Source organism: Lissotriton helveticus, chromosome 5_1 (genome assembly GCF_964261635.1).
Source record: "Lissotriton helveticus chromosome 5_1, aLisHel1.1, whole genome shotgun sequence".
NCBI classification, from domain to species: Eukaryota; Metazoa; Chordata; class Amphibia; order Caudata; family Salamandridae; genus Lissotriton; species Lissotriton helveticus.
The window spans coordinates 1,296,238,414-1,296,256,487 of record NC_136065.1 but is presented as its reverse complement, the minus strand read 5'-3'; the positions used below and the strand labels follow the sequence as shown (position 1 = coordinate 1,296,256,487).

At 41.0% G+C, this 18,074-nt stretch overlaps 1 protein-coding gene across 2 annotated transcripts in view; it reads right to left on the bottom strand.

The window, feature by feature from the left end:
- DENND2D (DENN domain containing 2D) overlaps positions 1-18,074 on the bottom strand; it is a 796,377-nt gene that overhangs the window by 469,733 nt on the left and 308,570 nt on the right. For both annotated transcript variants that reach the window (XM_078644124.1, XM_078644126.1), the window contains exon 5: positions 3,406-3,483. In XM_078644124.1, the coding sequence (XP_078500250.1) occupies positions 3,406-3,483 (78 nt within the window). The remainder of the gene's footprint in view (positions 1-3,405; positions 3,484-18,074) is intronic.

Below are 18,074 nucleotides of genomic sequence, written 5' to 3'. Positions count from 1 at the left end.
TGGAGCCTGAAGGTGTACCAACAGGACCCAGACTAACACTAAGTCCATAGCTTTCTTAAGCTGTTGGATCTGATCTGGAATTGGTGCCTTATCTTCTGTGAGTCAAAAATGAAAAAAACATGGAAGGAGGATCTTAGCTGGAGAACATATTTGAGTGGAAGGCTCAGGTACCTCAAGCGACTCCGTATTGCGTAAAAATGCGAATGGACCGACGTCGTAGAACCGTGTTTGGATTTATTATGCTTGTTATGGTTCTTCCTTGACTTTAACGCAGTTCTATTTTTCGAATGACCTCTTGTTGGAGAACGAGACCGGTCTCTTGATCTTGACCGACGAGCTATGGACATCAAACTGAATATGAGTCTCTGATTTCCTGAACTCCGCTAATGCGAGTATTGCTTACCGACCCTAAATCGTCTTTTTGTTCATCTTGGCATATGATGAACACGACTGATTTGTGGCCGGAACCAAGACACTACAAACAGACATCATGTGGATATGTAACCGTCATCTGTCAGTTACAGGTCATAAATGTCTTAAAACCTGAAGGTTTTGGTGATATCCTTCACACAAAAAAAGTAATTTTTAGAAGAAATCAAACAATAACCATTGAATGAAAGTTGAAGCTCCGGATCTTTGGTGCTTGGACAGAAAAGAATGGGCACCAGTGCAAGCAGGTAATGTATATGTAGGTAAGTCGACGTCACAGCTGCCCGAGATGTAAATGGAACCATGATGTCACACGACATGGACATAAGCCGACACTGGAGGACATTGCCATACAAAAGTTTCCAGATCCAGTCTGACGCCTGGCGATAGTCAAAAGCTGAGGAATCTGTGGTTTGAAGTCTATGTCAGAAATCTTAATTTTCATATGCATTTTTGTTTTCTGTATTAAAGATACCCGTTCTCAATATTCAAATAAAAATCCTCCCAGCCTTATGCGTCGTAGCAGGATCTTTATTTTCCTGCAATAATTGCTGTCAAGACATCTTCACAAATGGTGTTGGCAAAAATGGATCAACCATATCAGTAAGTTCTATTTGTTATCAGTTTCAAATTGTATTCTAGGTGTATTGAGTGCTATCTTCATGCTTCTGTGATTTTAAACTAGACTTTATGACAGACTTAAAACTCTATAGACCCTCTCAAGGTGGAAATACTTCAGCCAGCTCGACGATCAACTTTTTCTGTGCTATTACAGATTAAGTTAAACTGTTGCTCATTTGGTCTCAGAACCTGTGTCAAACCTCACTGACAAAGCTCAGTGATGCTGTGGTGTTTCAGAATTTTATCTTGTTAAGAGCGGTCACTGCCAAGCAGTACAAGCCTTTTAGTGCAGGGTTGGACTTAGTGGAATATTGATTAATCAGAGTGCTTTAACAATTGTGGCATGCTATTCTGGAGTAACAATGAGTATCCCGCATAATGCAGAATGTTAGGATAAGTAGTTCTATAAAGTTTAGTATGATGATGATGATGAACATAATTTGTGAAGAGTGTGCATTCCAAAGAGTAAGCCGGTAATGTAGAGGTCTAAAGTGAGAGCTCAGAACAAAGAAAAAATGGCCAAACTCACTTTCTTTGCAGAAATTGGGAAAACAATGAGTGTAAATGAATACAAAGTCATACAGGTGTATGGATGTGTAGAGAGGAGGTAGAGACACGGGCATATGGAGCCAGTGTGTCCTTTAGATACTGAGACATATGTTCCACTCAGAGTACTTTGTTATATGTTCCAGTAGTAGAGAACCGTTTCAAAATGATGACCTTCACTGAGGAGAAGTGCATCTACATTACAAAAATGTAAGTCCGATATGAATGGAAGAAAACTTTATTTTCCAGGAACAAGTAGAACCATATGGGAGCACTGTAAAACTACCTCAGCGATCTTAGAGAAAAATAGCTAGGATGCTTTTAGTCCCTGGGGTTCAAAGCTGCAGAAAATCAACATTGTACTAGTGATGGCTTCCCTTCTAACATCTAGAAACAACACCAGCCCCAGTCTGGTGCCACAATAAGCTCAGATGTTTTCATGGTAACAATTAGGTTTCAATATAATAAATTCAATACTTCAGTTTAATAATGGCATTTCAAAGATTTCACATACTGAGTAAGCTTGACAGGCAATGGAAAGAGAATGTAGGCACATTGGTTGCTGGTTCAGCCATATCGAGCAAGGGCTTTTTACACCAAGGGGAAGCCAGCCAGTAAAGCCAGCTTAGTTCCAGTAAGAGCCAACCGGATCTAAGCAAGTGGATCCAAGAGGTTGCATTGGCGAAGAGCAGATATTTTTAATCAAATAACACATTTTAAGGATGTTAATCACATAGAATTCCAAAGAATTATTGTAGAGCCTGTGATACTTGAAGTGTCCTATGGGTAATGTTGGAATTAGTTTGCAAATTACAAGTTTCTCAAATGTAAAAATAATTTATTAGGTGTAAGAGTAACAGGTGAAGTAGAGTGTCATGTCTGAGTGCACCTGAAATGTTGTTCAACGGATAGCTTTTATACGTACACGTCTATAATAACTACATGAATAAAATAGTCAGACTCCGATGTGACCAAGAAATAATTCTGCAAATATCTATATATTTTTGAAGCAGTAAGTCGTAGCCTGGAAGCTAGTCAAGGGCCATGTGGTGGTGAAAAAATAGCAAAGACTTTGACCAAAGTTTCTTGAAAGACAGAGCATTTTATTTACACTTTAAATGAGATGTAGTAAAAAAAGGTTTTGGTAAAAGATTCTGTTTTCTCCTTGCTCTCTCACCCATTTTCCCTCTTCCGACCCCTCCTTCATACACTATTTTTAATCTAAGTACCCACGTTCCTCCCTATTTGTCTTACCATCCTCCATCAAATGTTAAAGTTTTCTTTTTTTTAATTTCAATTTATTTAGTTTACGAAGGCCCGGGAGCAGCACAGTGCAGCTAGGCAGACTGCTTGCTTTTACACACTTCGATCACACTTTTTTGTAATATTTGAATTTACCACTCTAACATGGCAGTCTGTAGTATTAAAAAGGTAAGTTAAAATGTCCACCATGCATTACAGCGCAAGTGTCACAAAGCATATAAGCACATTGGCGCCAATCTTCGAGTAGGATTTCTTGAAGAAAAAAAACATTACAAGATTGCCAGCAATGCACGCGCCATGTGTCTTGTTGCATGTGCATGAATGCACCTGGCAACAAGCACCGGCAAAGACAATAGCTCGGCCTTCTAGAACTCTAGTTTCTTGTCAATGCATGTTTTGTTACAATCTTCGGGGTGGGAGAGAAGAGAATAAGGCCTTTGAGTATTCAGGAGACAGGCGGATTTTCAAGCGGAAATGATACACAATTCATTGCAATAAAATGGTTCTAGGTGTGCATTAACTTAAATTAAAAGTACATAGGCATACCTTTGAAAACAGTCCAAAGCAGCCCAAGCAACTAATGATACAGTAGACTATGGGCAGACGTGCTCCTCTACCGGAAGGCTGAAAAATAAAAGAGAAACTTCAGTAAACATCTTATTAACAAGTTAAAAATCTTACTTTTTAATTAAATAAAACTCAACATTATAACATGGGATCAATCATCCATGGCACTGATCAAGGCAGAAAACTACTGCCGCCGCTTCGTGGGGTTTCCATTGTGATCAGACTTAATCTGACCTCTTAAGTTTCCCGAATGATTCCATGTGTATATAGCTCATCCAGTACAGGTACATTGCTCTGCACTGCGATACATATAAACCAGTTAATTTCATAACAATTTCAGTACCAACATGAGCAAAAGCCTGGACTGCATAGGTTAATCACCCACGGATTTGGGAAACCACAGAGCTCTGCTTTATTCATATTAAAAGTATTTTCAAGCCCTCGATTTTCCCGCACGTTCCCATTGTTAAATACAAAGAGCACCCAACTGATGATAATGGATGAGTTTCACTTCCTTTTCATAGTACTTTTGCGTGCACATGCATATGTCAGTGGAGCTGCTGCAGAGGAGCAGGTTGTGACCACAAGACTGTAGTAAATGAAAGGAAAAAAACAAGTAAATCCATTTCCAACTAAAAACATTAAGCATTGGGATCACAACAGCCACAAACCTTCTCATAACCTGGGGAACAGTGCCACGGGACATGCCCTTCAGCCGTAATGATGGTTTAGTCACTAATTATCTAAATTTCAAAAGTAGTTATCGTTATTCGATCTTTATTTGGCATATTAGAACAGCCATAAAAGTACACACAGTATCATACAAAGAAATTAAAATGCAATTAAAAAAAGACATAAAAACGCAAATAACGTAAAACGAAAGTTAAAAATTAGAAGGAGGCAGTCCTTCCATTTCCCTAAATCATAACTAACACAAAATAATTTCCGGAGATATGGGGGCCTCTATGAGAGAAATACAACATTAACAGCATACCGGTCTTAAAGTGCATACAACAAATAGCTTACTGCAGTTTTGTGTTTTTACTATGCTTTTGTAACAGATGTAATTTGTATCTTGTAACTCAATGTTCCTCATGTAAAGCGCTCTGATACCTCCGGGTCTAGCCAGCGCTATATAAAACTCTTCAAATAAATAAATAAATATTATCTCTGATATAAACACAGTTTACATAAAGCGAAATACTGAAAGGGGCAGCCCCACCACTTCCCCGAGTCACAGCTCACACGCAATACGTTTCCTGAGATATAAGGCCCCCTTTATATAAAGTGCAACATTATTACAACCAATGGGGTCTTGAAGTGCTAACAGATAACTCAGTGCAGTTCTATCATCTCTAATGTTCTGTGCAAAAAGAATTGGTTTGCGGTAATAACTCCTTAAATACTTGTAAAAACCAGACATCATAAAATGCTGGGTGCTTTGAACAGACCGACCATCGCAGGGGCAAGGAAATTAATTCGGCGAACATACTCTCGTTTCGGAGAAGGCGGATGTATACTATGCCCGCACGTAGCCTTTTCAGGGCCAAACCGGTGCTGAATATTATTAGAAAAGGAGAAATAGTGCTGACAACCCTCCTGAGGATTGATAGACATATAAAAAGGCAACAATAGGTTTCCTCAGGTCCTAGCTCATTCTAAGGTCATACCTATACTTTAAAAAAAGTTTGTTCAACAAAACCTTTATTAAGATATATAACTTGGAATAGATTTTGTAGTACAGACATGTTAAATAAGGTGCTAAAAGATGGAGAGATATTAGAGAGCCAGGGGATGTTGGAGGCATGGTCCAAGGCAAGACAGTCCAAGATAACTGATTTAGTGAAGCTAGTTACATCCCTAGACCAGATTGAATGTCAAAGTAGTAAAGGTTTCAATAAAAGCTGATCTTCCAAAAAACACAATCCGACTACCTATAGGCACTCAGGGATGAAGCTGAGACAGGCAAACAATTTATAAAAGTATTCTCTTCAACGTGAAGTGGATTACTTGGGGTATAACCTCACAACCCCCCCCCCCTCCATATATCGCAGTGGGCACTCCCCTTGCATTTTAAATATGAGCCATTTCTTTGATAGGTAGACAACCCAACCTTTGGGCAAACCTAACAATTCCATGGCAGTTCCTACTCATCTTAGATCGAGCATTAGCCACCTGTCTTGTCCATTTACCATTACTGCAGAAGAGGATCCTTAAGTAAAAAAATTAACTGACTCTTGTAATTCGTGAGTCTCCAATAAAAAAGGATCTATATTTATGCACCTTTTCCCCGCAGACCATAACATAAATTTAGGTTTTATTAATAACCATTTTTTTTGAGTCAATAGAGGCCCAATATGCATCCATCAGCTTCTGCAGGCCGATTGGTGTCCTGAAGATTAAGACAGTGTCGTGGGCATGCAACAATATGGGAACCAGACGCCTGGCGACACTCAGTGCATTGGCCTGCAGAACTTGGCACCACTGATCTCATTGGTAAATAGCAAGAACAAGAAAGGGGCCGATACACAGCCCCATCTGATTCCCCTCTGAACTCCAAAAAGCTTCTCCGTTGGGGCCATACCGCCCCCTAGCAGACACATTTTTATATAAGCATTCAAGAAAACAGATGAAATTAATGAAATGAAATGGCATTTGTAATGCGCACTATGCCCAATGGGCGTCAAGGCGCCTAACCAAAACTAGCTGTCAGCAATCAGAATCAGGGCTTACTGGTACGCTTTAATGAAAAGCCAAGCCAAGATAATCTCTACCGGGCGCCAAGGGAGATGAGGGTTGACCAAAGAATGAGATGGTCAACCAAATCAAAGGCGCTCCTTGGATCGGCAAAACAGAGTAAAATTTGATCCTTTCTTATCCCTGGTGTATTTCCCAATCAGCAGTTTCAAATTGACACATTTCTCAACAGTCCCCAAACCCTTCCTAAAGCCTAACTGTACCTCAGTTAATAGAGTCATATGTCAGTGACAAGGTGTGACCACAGGACTGCAGGGAACGAAGGGAAAAAACTGGTAATTCCATTTCCAACTAGAAAAATTAAGCAAAGAGATTACAACAACCACAACCCCTCTCATAACCCGAGGAACAGTGCCCCGGGGCATGCCCGTTAGCCGTAATGATGGTATAGTCACTAATTCTTTTAAATTCATAAGAAGGTCATGCTATCAGTCACATGAAATATTTGGGTGCCCAGACAGACACAATGTACCTTTACTATAAGTGTGAGTGAGTGCAGCACAATTGTACATTATTTTAGTACCAATGTAGCAGTCTCAAAACACTAGTCAACTAAGAGGAGAGGCAGAAAAAAGGGATAAGAAGACTACTAGAAAAAATTACTTTTTACGTTTCTTTCTAAACCGGAAAACTTTGGCTGCACAGCTTCAAGGGAATTTGTTCCAGAAAAGGGGAATCGGCACTGTTACAAAAACAGAGAACCCACAAGAACTTTGAGGGAATCTGATACAGGGGTCCCCTTGGAAAGTAGAGGAAGACTTTGTTCAGTAGGTAGTCTGGGAGTTTGCCATCCAGACCTTACAAATAACAATGAACCTATTGTTTTAATTGGCTGCCAATGTCTCACTGCAGCGTCCTGTGCCCTCCGAAACAGTGAGTGAACCTTTGACAACACCACTGAACTGATCATTTCAGAAGCACTCTTTAGAGATGGCAATACCCACACAACCAAGTCTCAGGTTCCCTAGGATGAAACACTAAAAGGACAACCTAAGTTTGTAAAGATACAAATATACATACTTCACTGTAGTATATTTGTGACACAAGAAAATATATGACAACAGAATATTCACTTTAGGTTTTGATTCTGAAAAATTCAAAAATAACTTTGGCTGTAAGTAAACAACTGCACTTTTTTCTCATTTGTACTATTTAAGAGGCAAGGAGGTCAAGCTGTTAGGAAAAAAGGCAGAAGAGGGGGAGCGGAAACTACTGAAATCCTTTGCCTGGTCCAAAAGACTCAAACAGTCTTATTCTTGATATCTTGTTGGCCCTGGTGTTCTCTTTTTACTGAATAGCCGTATTAAAGTACATAATCATTGGACATAGTTTTTTCTAACCTTCTGTAACGTTCTCTTGTCATTCAAAGCAGGTTTCATACCAATGATCCCATTAAACCCACATCTCCACTTTCTTCCTGAAACAGCAGCTGCGGTCTAGGTTATTTACCCGTTGAGTTGCACACTGATTACACTGCTAACTCCTAATGGTGATCTTCTTCTCATCCATTATAAATATATACACCAAGTGTACCATACCCCAGTCAAACTGTGTAGGTATAATCTAAGGGATGATGCCAGATGTAAAAGATGCGGGATGGATCAGGCAGATTTTGCACATCTCGCATGGTGCTGTGGGAAGGTGAAGAAATATTGGGAAGCTGTGACTAGTCACTTGGGACTGATGGTATCATGCACATTGGCATGCACACCACGACTGTGTTTACTTGGCCTCGATATACCATTGCGGTCTATGAGAAAGAAATTGGTGGCCATAATGTTGCTGCTTGCAAAGCGGAGGGTGTCTATGTCCTGGGACAGTAAAAGAACCCCAGCGTTCAAAGAATGGATACTGGATGCCGGATACTGTAGGGACAACTTTGTGTTATATGCGGAAGAACTGCCCACTGCTTCTAAGCCCTCAGATACTTGGGCACCTCTTACTGATTATTTACGTGAACACCCTGATTTGCTCAAGACGAACCCTGATTCTTTGATTTGATTGCTGACATGTATTTTCCTTTTCTTTATGTTGTGAATATTCAGCCATGTGATAGTTGGGTACTGTATACTATGGATCTTCTTGATATATTACGCATTATATGCCTGCTACGAATGTGACCGATGTTTTGTATTTTTTATTGTCAAAATCAATAAATAAAAAATTTACCCGTTGAGTTGATATTACCCAAACTCCAAAGAATGGAGGACTGGGCACCACCCATTTCAAACAGATCTCCCTTCATGCCAATAGAATTAAAATGAAAAGTAGGGATACCCGCTTGTTTTGTAGTTTTAACAGTGACCCCTCACCATCCTAGACACCAAAAATCACCAGTGCAAGGCTTAGCTTTATTTTTTCCACATTTCCTTCGATATTGCCTTACCTACTTCCGGTCAGAAAACCTGGATTGAGGGGCACTGCCAAAACATGTGGGTATCGTCTACCTTTTCTAGGCCACACTTAGGACAGTTCCTCTTTTCTCGACCACCTTAGTTGGATACCCTTCTTTGGCGTCCATTATACCATGTGTACTGTGAAGAGATGCTTTTTCCTGAGAGGTGCGGATCTAACTGAAGACCAAAGAGTAGACATCGATACTTGCCATAAAACTGTTAAATCCAGCATAGGCAGGTCCATCTTCCAGGTCGCTACTGGCAATATTAAGACCTCCTTCCTGGCTTGCACTAGCATCCAGTACCATTTCGAGATTTCCTTTTTTATTAGGCTTTCTCAAAGTTTATACTCCCATTCTGTTCCCTTTTCTATCTTTACCCAGTCCGCTTGCCCAGCTTGCCAACTGGTAGTACTTATATTTCACTAAGCTGACTTTCGTGATTTCGATCATGGATTCCCAAGGGACCAATGAGTTTTCTGTTATAATTTGACCATACTTGTTCAAACCTGCGTTAATTAAGGGGGCTGCCAGCTTGTCCTCTAGGCAATCTGGTGTCCCCGGCAAGTTCCATATTGGTGCAAAATCACTGTAATATGGTATTCCTAGTGTCTTTCTAACTTGATACCATAATTTGAAGGCTGCATCCAGCATCTTCAGTTTAACTTAAAAAAATAAGTATTTAGGAGAGAAAATGACCACCTCCTTTGAGCAGATTGGTCGTCAGGGTATTAGGAAGAGGATAAGGGAAAGGCTGTCAAATAGTAAGAGCCTGATGTTCTTTATCTGGAAAGCCCAGCAACACAGTTGGAAATCCGGGCTAGCAAGCCCCCCTTCTCTCTGGTTTCTACAGAGTTTCTCACTTTCTTAGACGACCATATAAAGCTGCTTAACTCCAGCCTGCAACTTCTTGAACTACCCTGATTTAAAGACTTAGGGTCAGATGTAGGTCGCCTCATACCGGTCGATAACGGCCAAAATTAACGAATTTCGCCCGTTACCGACCGGTATTGGGCTTTTTAGATGTAGGTGGCATTTTTGTAGGATTCGGTATTTTACCGAATCGGTAATTTAAGGATTCGGTAAAATACCGAATTCTTAACATACCGATTCGGTAAATTACCGAATCCAGGATGTAGGGAGCATTCAAGTCAGTGCATTCCTCAGTTAAGGATTCGTTATTTACCACCAACTACAAGTTGGTGGTAAATAATGAAAACCTTTGAAAAAGCATTTTTTTTTGCTTTTCCAACAGTGCTATGTTGCAGACGTACATGCCCTTAGGGCATGTCTGTCTGCAACATGTGCACCCATACACAATGGAGGGGTGCAACAGGGTGTCAAAGTGACACTCAGCCACCCTTCAATGTATTCCCCCTTTTACCGAATCGGTATTTACCGATTCGGTAATTCACATTCATTCCTATGGGCCTCCAGGCCCATAGGAATGAATGGCAATTACCGAATTGGTAAATACTGATTCGGTAAATACCGAATTTTACAGATTCGGTAAAATTTACCGAAAAATTACCTACATACTATTTACCTATCCTTAAATACCGAATCGGTATGATTCGGTATTTAAGAATAGGTAAAAAGTATTTACCTACATCTGGCCCTAAAGGTATTGCGTTAAAAATAAAAGTACATTTAGGGAGCAACATCATTTTTAAAATGTTTGATCTTACTAGAATAGAAAATAGGAGACAGCTCCATGAACGTAATACTTTCCTGGGTACTTCCATTACTTTGCAAAGTTGACTTGGGCCATCTTATCTAGATCTTCAACCACCTGGATTCCTGGATACATTAGGAGGGTGACAAAACTTGTCCTTCTGAAAAAGCAACTTCAGTAACTCAGTTAAAACAGGAACTAAGTCTGCTTCCGGGACGGAATGCAGCTCATTTGGTAGTCCGACCGGGTCCGCAGCTTTCCCTCTCTTTAGTTTAATAGGCACCACCTGCATCTTCTCCATGCTAATCTCCAAATTTAACTTTTCCTTTAGTTCTGTTTTCAGAGTTGAGGTATTGGTTTCTCTGAAATAATTCCTGATCTGATCGTCAGAAGCCCCTAGAACTTCTCCATGTATAGGTTTTGGAAGACATTTTAAATGGCCAACTCCATGTCCAAAACTGCTATACATCTTTTACCAGTTTCCTTTATTTTATTCACTTTAATAATGTTCTTGGTATGTTCCACCTTTGTTTTCAGGCCAGTAACTTGCCACAACTTTCTCCATATTCATAACGGGCTAATTCCAAACAAAAGTTCTAATCTCTCTGCTGAGTGGTCTGAAACATGTTCTGGCACATGTCCCACTTTTTAAACTATTATGCTTATTCTATTGTCCAAAATTAAAATATATTCTGGAAGAATGCCCATATTTTTTGTTTTGGAAAGCAAAACTTTGTTTTCTGTTTGCCTTCTCTCTCCAAATATCAATTAGGCCAAATCTATCATAAGTTGTCTTGCATGCACCCTCATTTTGAGGAGGCTGTCGTGACCCATTTAGAAGATTTGTCAAAGGCAGGATCTAATAAAACATAAAAGTCTCCCCTTAATATTATAGGACCTTTAACCTCTAGAAGCGGATTATATAGGTTCTGAAGGGCAGGGGGGGGGGATCATCAATGTTTGGTCCGTAATACCCCACAAACCCACAAAAGCATACCATGTGCTATATATGTTAACTTTTGCAATCAGCCAACGCTCGTCTGGGTCAGGTAGACTCCATCAAAACAACTCTTATAAGTTTGTTTTAATCCGAATTGCCACCATTTCCACACAACATGACAGACTGGTACACAGAAGATGATCTACCCATTATTGTTTCTTTATAATATCTTTCCATACCTCCATCAGAAGGTGAGTATCTTGTAATATAACTTCATTGCCTGAAAGCCTCAGATAATCTAGAATCTTTCTTCTTCTTTTATATATCCTAAGGCCATTTACATTCCAGGTTAAAACCTTAAAACGTACAACCTTACCAACTCTAGTATTTTATCCTAAGAAAAGGTACTAAAATATCATTATATGAACTCCATACTTTGTTTTATTTATTTACAAATGGGGACTTTTGATTTTATTTTATTTTCTCCTGCATGCTCTCTCACCCAGTGCTTATGTATTAATTAATTTTCCTGTTGTGACGAAAAGCTCCTCCTCCCCACCCTGAGAAACCCTCCCTAAAACCAAGTTTGGTAATTTTTCTTCCCTTTTAAGCGCTTGTTGTCCTCTACGTGATTTATTTCTAATGAGTTTAAACTGTTCCACTAAGTTTCCTACTTCTTTTGGGTCACTGAGGTTATGCATTTTATTATTCCACACGTTTTTTAGAGTAGCGGGAAATCACATCTGGGCTATGGTTTCTAGTGCTCTATGCTCCTGGATATATTTCCCCAATTCCCACTGCCTGTCCTGCGTAGCTTTGGCGATGTCTGACCTAATGCGAAAAGACCACTCCCCCTTTGTGAAACTACCAGTTTTGAGGGCTTCAGACTGAATTATTTCCTGAAGGAGTATGTCTTAAAGTACATAAGGCTTTTCATAGGATTTTTCCAAGTTGCACCCTTTATAAAAGGGTTACGATGTGTCCTTTGAATATCCTTCTCTAAAAGTACAGGGTCAACACAGGGAACAAAATCTTTAACTAGATTGATCACGTAGCCTTTAATGTTCTCTCCTTCTTAACCTTCTGGGACATTCAATACCCTAACATTATTTTTTCTGACATCGTTTTCCAAGGACACTTTTTTCTTGCAGGCCTCATTCGCCCATTTTTAAAGCCTACATTTCTAACTCAGTTGGCTTCGACCTCCCTGTTAAGCTCATCTAAAAAGTTTTCCATTGTGCTCATTCTTTCCATTAGGGTATTCAGTTTAACCTGGAAGACATTTGTATATGACTTCTGGCTGATGTGGATTTAATTATTGTTAGCACCATTCTATATCAGAGTATAATGTTCCACATCATATAAAAAAAGTCCACTTGTATCTTTGCCTTACATGGCACCGCTCGCAGTCTACATGGCACAGCTTGCACCCCTCATCAGATCCCACGGACTCAAAATCGTATTGTATGCATACGACACCCAACTCATCCTCTCGCTACCCAACGAACCAAATATCTCCAGACACAACTTTCAGGAAGGAATGGAAGCTGTTGCCAGATGGATGAAGAACAGTTGCCTACAACTAAACACGGATAAGACAGAAGTACTTATCATTGGCCCACACCCGAATGCCTGGAATGACACCTGGTGGCCCCCCGTCCTCATGAACCCGCTCACCCCCACAACATTGGAATGATCCTAGACTCCAAACTCAAAATGGACCGCCAAATCAACAGCGTCACTTCCTCCTGTTTCCACACCCTCTGTCTCCTATGAAAGACCTTCAACTGGATCCCCCTCGAACTCAGGAAAACCGTCACACACGCCCTCATCAGCAGCAGACTGGACTTCGGCAAAGCACTCTACATTGGGATCAACAAGAACCTCACACGGAAACTCCAGAACATCCAGAACGCCTCTTCCAGACTAGTCCTCAACCAAACGCGCCACTGCCACATCACCCAACACGTGCGGACACTACACTGGCTCCCCGTTAAGAAGAGAATCACCTTCAAACTTCTTACCCACAACCACAAAGCCCTCCACAGCACCAGACCTGCCTACATGAACCACCGCCTCTTGTTCCACACACCCCAAAGATTCCTCTGCACTGCCCAGCTCCCCCTTGCAACGGTACCACGCATCAAGAAGACCAGAACAGGAGAGCGTTCCTTCTCCTTCTTCGTGGCCTAGGCTTGGAACACCCTCCCTCTACACCTCCGATAGACATCAGCACTCCCCAAGTTCTTGAAGGAATTCTAGACATGGCTCTTTGACTGATCTCCTTGAACATCCAGGATTAGCGAGCACCCCCCACAGCGCATAGAGACCCTTTTGGATGAGTAGTGCGCTTAACAAACCCAAGGGTTTTGGAATCACTTGGAAACAAAAAAACATGTTTCAATGACAGAAAATCTTTTGTTATAATGGTCAAACTTAAAATATATTGGACATACTCCAAATGTCATGGTATTCCCTTGTTTAAATGGTTTTGCAATGGTGTGATATAATAAACACCACCTGGGGATGAAAATAATTTCACCCCCAAGTGGAGTTTATTACCATTGTTTTTTTCTTAATTACTTCTTAATTATTTGCCTTGGAAACTCCAGTGCACTAAACTGTTGACATTGCCCGTTCTCAATGGAGGCAATGGATCCAACTAAGATTCTCCCCATTCTTGAAAGAGACCTCCAGATGGAGCCACCATTCGTTATCCGCTTAGGCATGGACAGCTGAGTTTGTCTGCCCTGGCATTCAGAGAGCCCGCCAGGTGTTGAAACACTAGAGCTATGCCCTGATGTTACACCCATGTCCACAGGGGCAGTGCATTTTGACAAAAGGTCCATGACCCCACCCGCCCTTTTTGTTTCAGTACCACGTAGCGGTGGTGATGTTTGTGAACACCTGAACCAGACTTCCCCGGATTGAAGGAAGAAAGGCCTTCAGTGCCAGCTGGATCGCTTGGAGCTCCAATAGGTTTATGTGGAGCCTGGATTCCACCAGAGACCAGAGTCCTCTGAACTCCACTGCTCCTAGATGGCCACCCCAGCCCAGAAGTGACCCATCTGTTCTACAGTCAGCTTTGGTTGGGGAAGTAAGAGGCATCTGAAACGGACCCAATGGCGATTCGTTAGCCACCACTGCAGGTCTTTTGAAGTTCCCTATAAGATTTGGACCATGTCAGAGAGATTGCCCTGATGCTGTGCCCACTTGAACTTCATGTCCCACTGCAGAACTCCAAATGCCAACGGGCATGCGTCACAAGACAGATGCAGGAGGCCATGAGGCCCAACAGCCTCAGAGTCAGTCTAACCAAAATCCAGGATAGAGGCCGAAACATCAAAATCATAGCCTGAATATCCTGGACTCTCCACTCTGGAGTATAGGCCCACAACTGTGCCAAACCGCTCCAATGAATGAGCGTATGAGAGGGAGTAAGGTGTGACTCAGCACGTTGATAGTGAACCCTAGGTACTACAGGAAGGTTCATCATAGTCTGTAGGTGGGAGACGACAGACTGGGGCAAGCACGCCTTCAACAGATAATCATCTAGGTAAGGAAAGACTGGAATCCCTGACGCCCACAGATAAGCTGCAACCAACGCCATCTTTTTTGTGAACACCTGAAGTACACTGGTAAAGTTGAAGGGGAGCATGGCAAACTGAAAGTAAGGCCCGTGTGCAGGTAGGATGGGGATGTGAAAATAAGAACACTGTAAGTCCAGCAATACCATCCAGTCTCCCCGGTCCAGAGCAGACAGGACTTGCACAAGCATGAGCATCTTTAATTTCTGCTTGATTGAGAAGGAGCAGGTCTAAAAATAGGATGAACTCCTCCATCTGTCTTTTGCATCACAAAATAACAGAAATAGCAACCACTACCTACTTCTGATGCCGGCAACTTTTCTATAGCTCCCCTGGACAAGAGAGCTAACACTTCCTTTTTTTTCCCAAAGTTTTCACCCCATTTTACAATATTTACCGTTCCATTATAGCACAAGCAAAACAAAAACAAACTTAAAATGTTTTACACAACACCAGGAGAGCAAATTCATACGCTAACTTTACAAACAAAAACATAAACAGCAGACTTGCTATAAATCCTGTTTTTACATTACATGCATTTTTTATCTCCACTTTTCTCTCTGTCTGCTTTTCCAATGATCTAATGGTTTCCAAATTCTGTCTCCCAATACTCTCGCTCTCCTACCCTTCCTTTCATAAATAGCTTTCTCCAAATTATATGTTGAGATCAGACTTGCTATCCACATTTGGAATGTTGGGGGGACCCTATCCAGCCAAACCCTTGCAATTCCAATTCTATAAACCACAGCTACCATAAACATAAATTCGACATGATGAACCGCTGTCCCTCCCGACACTACCAACATTATCATATCATCTGACAGTTTATTCTCGACTCCCAAAGAAATCTCCAAGAAATTTTCAATTGCCATTTTTAGTGTATGTAGTTGCGGGCATTGCGCAAACATATGAACAATGTCCGCCTCGTTTGAATCACAGCGAGGACAGGTTATTCCTGTGTTCCCCCCCATTGGGCAATTCTAGCTGGCGTATGGTATAAGGAATATATTGTCTTATAGTGTTGCGATTGAAGTGTTGCAGAGCAGAGAATTGTCTGCCCTAAATCCAGTGATGTCTGAAACTCCTCTGCTATCACTCCCATCTTTGCCACCCACTTATTGGCAAATTTTTCTCTGTCATCAGATTTCAGTCTACTTAGTTCTGCATACAACTGGCGAATTGTACAATGTTCCGTCTTCTCCAAATAATCCATAATTCTGCTGTGATCAAAACCTATTAATCCACCTGTTTTATTTAAAAAGTAGCTTCTTATCTGTAGATATTTGAAAAAATTATTCCCCATTATTCCATATTTTGATTGTAAATCCTGAAATTGCCTAATCAACCCCTCTGTGTCAAGCAAATCCCCTATCTTCCTGATCCCCTTATTCTCCCAAACCTTCATGATTGCATCTCTAAATATATCTCCTGGAAATGAATGATTACCTTATAGACGTGTATATTAATTATATCCGCCCAAGCCAAGCTTTTTTGCCACTGCTTTCCACACATTATATGCTGCTCGTAGAGTCTTAAATTTAGTATGCTTAAAATAATTATAGTCAACTGTTTTCAGTAGGCCATTCTCGGCTTCCTCTCCCACCAGAGCTCTATATACATTCGTGTGGCTTAATCTGTCCTCTTGATTCTCTCTGCCCCCTCCACCTATTAATCCTTGTGTATATTGCAGGACTGCTGCCCAGTAGTAAAATCTAAAGTCTGGGGCCCCCCAGCCTCCTTTCTCTCTTTGAAGTGTCATATATCTATATGCCCTTCTGGTCTTCCCTTGGGCCCATATCAATCTATTGAGTATTGATTCCAGTTTCCTAAACCAAACCTGATCAAAATATAGTGGGATTGCTCTAAACAAATATAAACATTTCGGAAAGGTGATCATTTTAATGACATTTATCCTACCCATTAATGTTAAATGTAAGTTATGGATTCTTTCCGTGTTTCCTTTTACTTTATCCAATAATGGATTTATGTTAAGTCCTACTAGTCTCTCTAGATCAGTGGTCACCTTTATTCCTAGATATGTGGCTGCGGTGACTATTCTGGTGTCTTGATATATTGTAAACTTATTTTGTACTATCTGGGTTTTACCTTTATTAATCGAGTAACCTGCAATTATCCCGAAGTTAAAAGCCTCTTTCTCTACTTCCAGTATTGTTCTTCCTGGGTTTGATGTTGTAATAGCCACATCATCCGCGTATGCGAAAAGCTTATATTCCATACCATGTAACGTAACCGGGTATATATTTGCATTGCTTGTTAATTTCCTTAAAAACGGGTCTAAATATAAAGCAAATAGCAAGGGGGAGGCTGGGCAGCCCTGTCTCGTCCCTCGTCTAATCTGAACTGACTTTGTGTAATTTCTGTTTATTCTAACCCTTGCTGTTGGCTGTTCGTATAGGGCCTGGAATGCCTTAATGTAGCCCTCGCCTATTACGAACCAGTTCATTACCCTCCACAGGTAGTTCCACGAGACCCTATCGAAAGCCTTCTCGGCGTCGAGGAATATAGCCGCGACAGGGACTCGTGTAACCTCTGCCGCATCCAAAATCATAATCATTTGTCTGGTATGTTGTGTCGTACCTTTCCCGGGTATAAAGCCATGTTGTGAATTGATAACTAACCCTTCAATGACCTTGCTCAGTCTTTGAGCTAGTATTTTGGAGAAGATTTTTGTATCTGCATTTAGGAGAGTGATTGGCCTGTAAGAGCCAGGCTCTAAGGCTGGCTTGTCCTTCTTTAAAATCACTATTATATCGGCGCCCGCCCATGACTGTGGTACTGAACGTCCTGTCTGTGCCTGTCTGTAGATCTCTAACATATCTCCCCCCAATAGATCCCAAAATGTCTTATAAAATTCGGCCGGTATTTGGTCTGGTCCTGTAGCTTTCCCCGCCGGGAGCTTGTTCACGGCCTCTTTAATTTCTTGTAGTGATATTGGGAGATCTAATTCTGCTTTGGCCTCTGGGTCTAATGTATCATGTTGTATCCCTACCAAGTAGTCGGATATCTTCTCATCTGTGTTATTTATGTTTGAGTCATATAGGTTATCAAAAAAACTCTTAAAGACCTCCTGTATTTTTTCCGGTGTTTTAACCCTATTGCCCAAACTGTCTCTAATTTCCTTTATATCTCCTTTTGTAAGATTTTGTCGGGTACGAACTGCTAGCAGATGTCCAACTCTTTCATTGAATTCGTAACATTTTTCTTTCTTTGTCAGGTAATTCCCGGCGGCTTTTTGTGCCAGGCTTATCCCAGCCTCTGCTTTATTCAATTCTA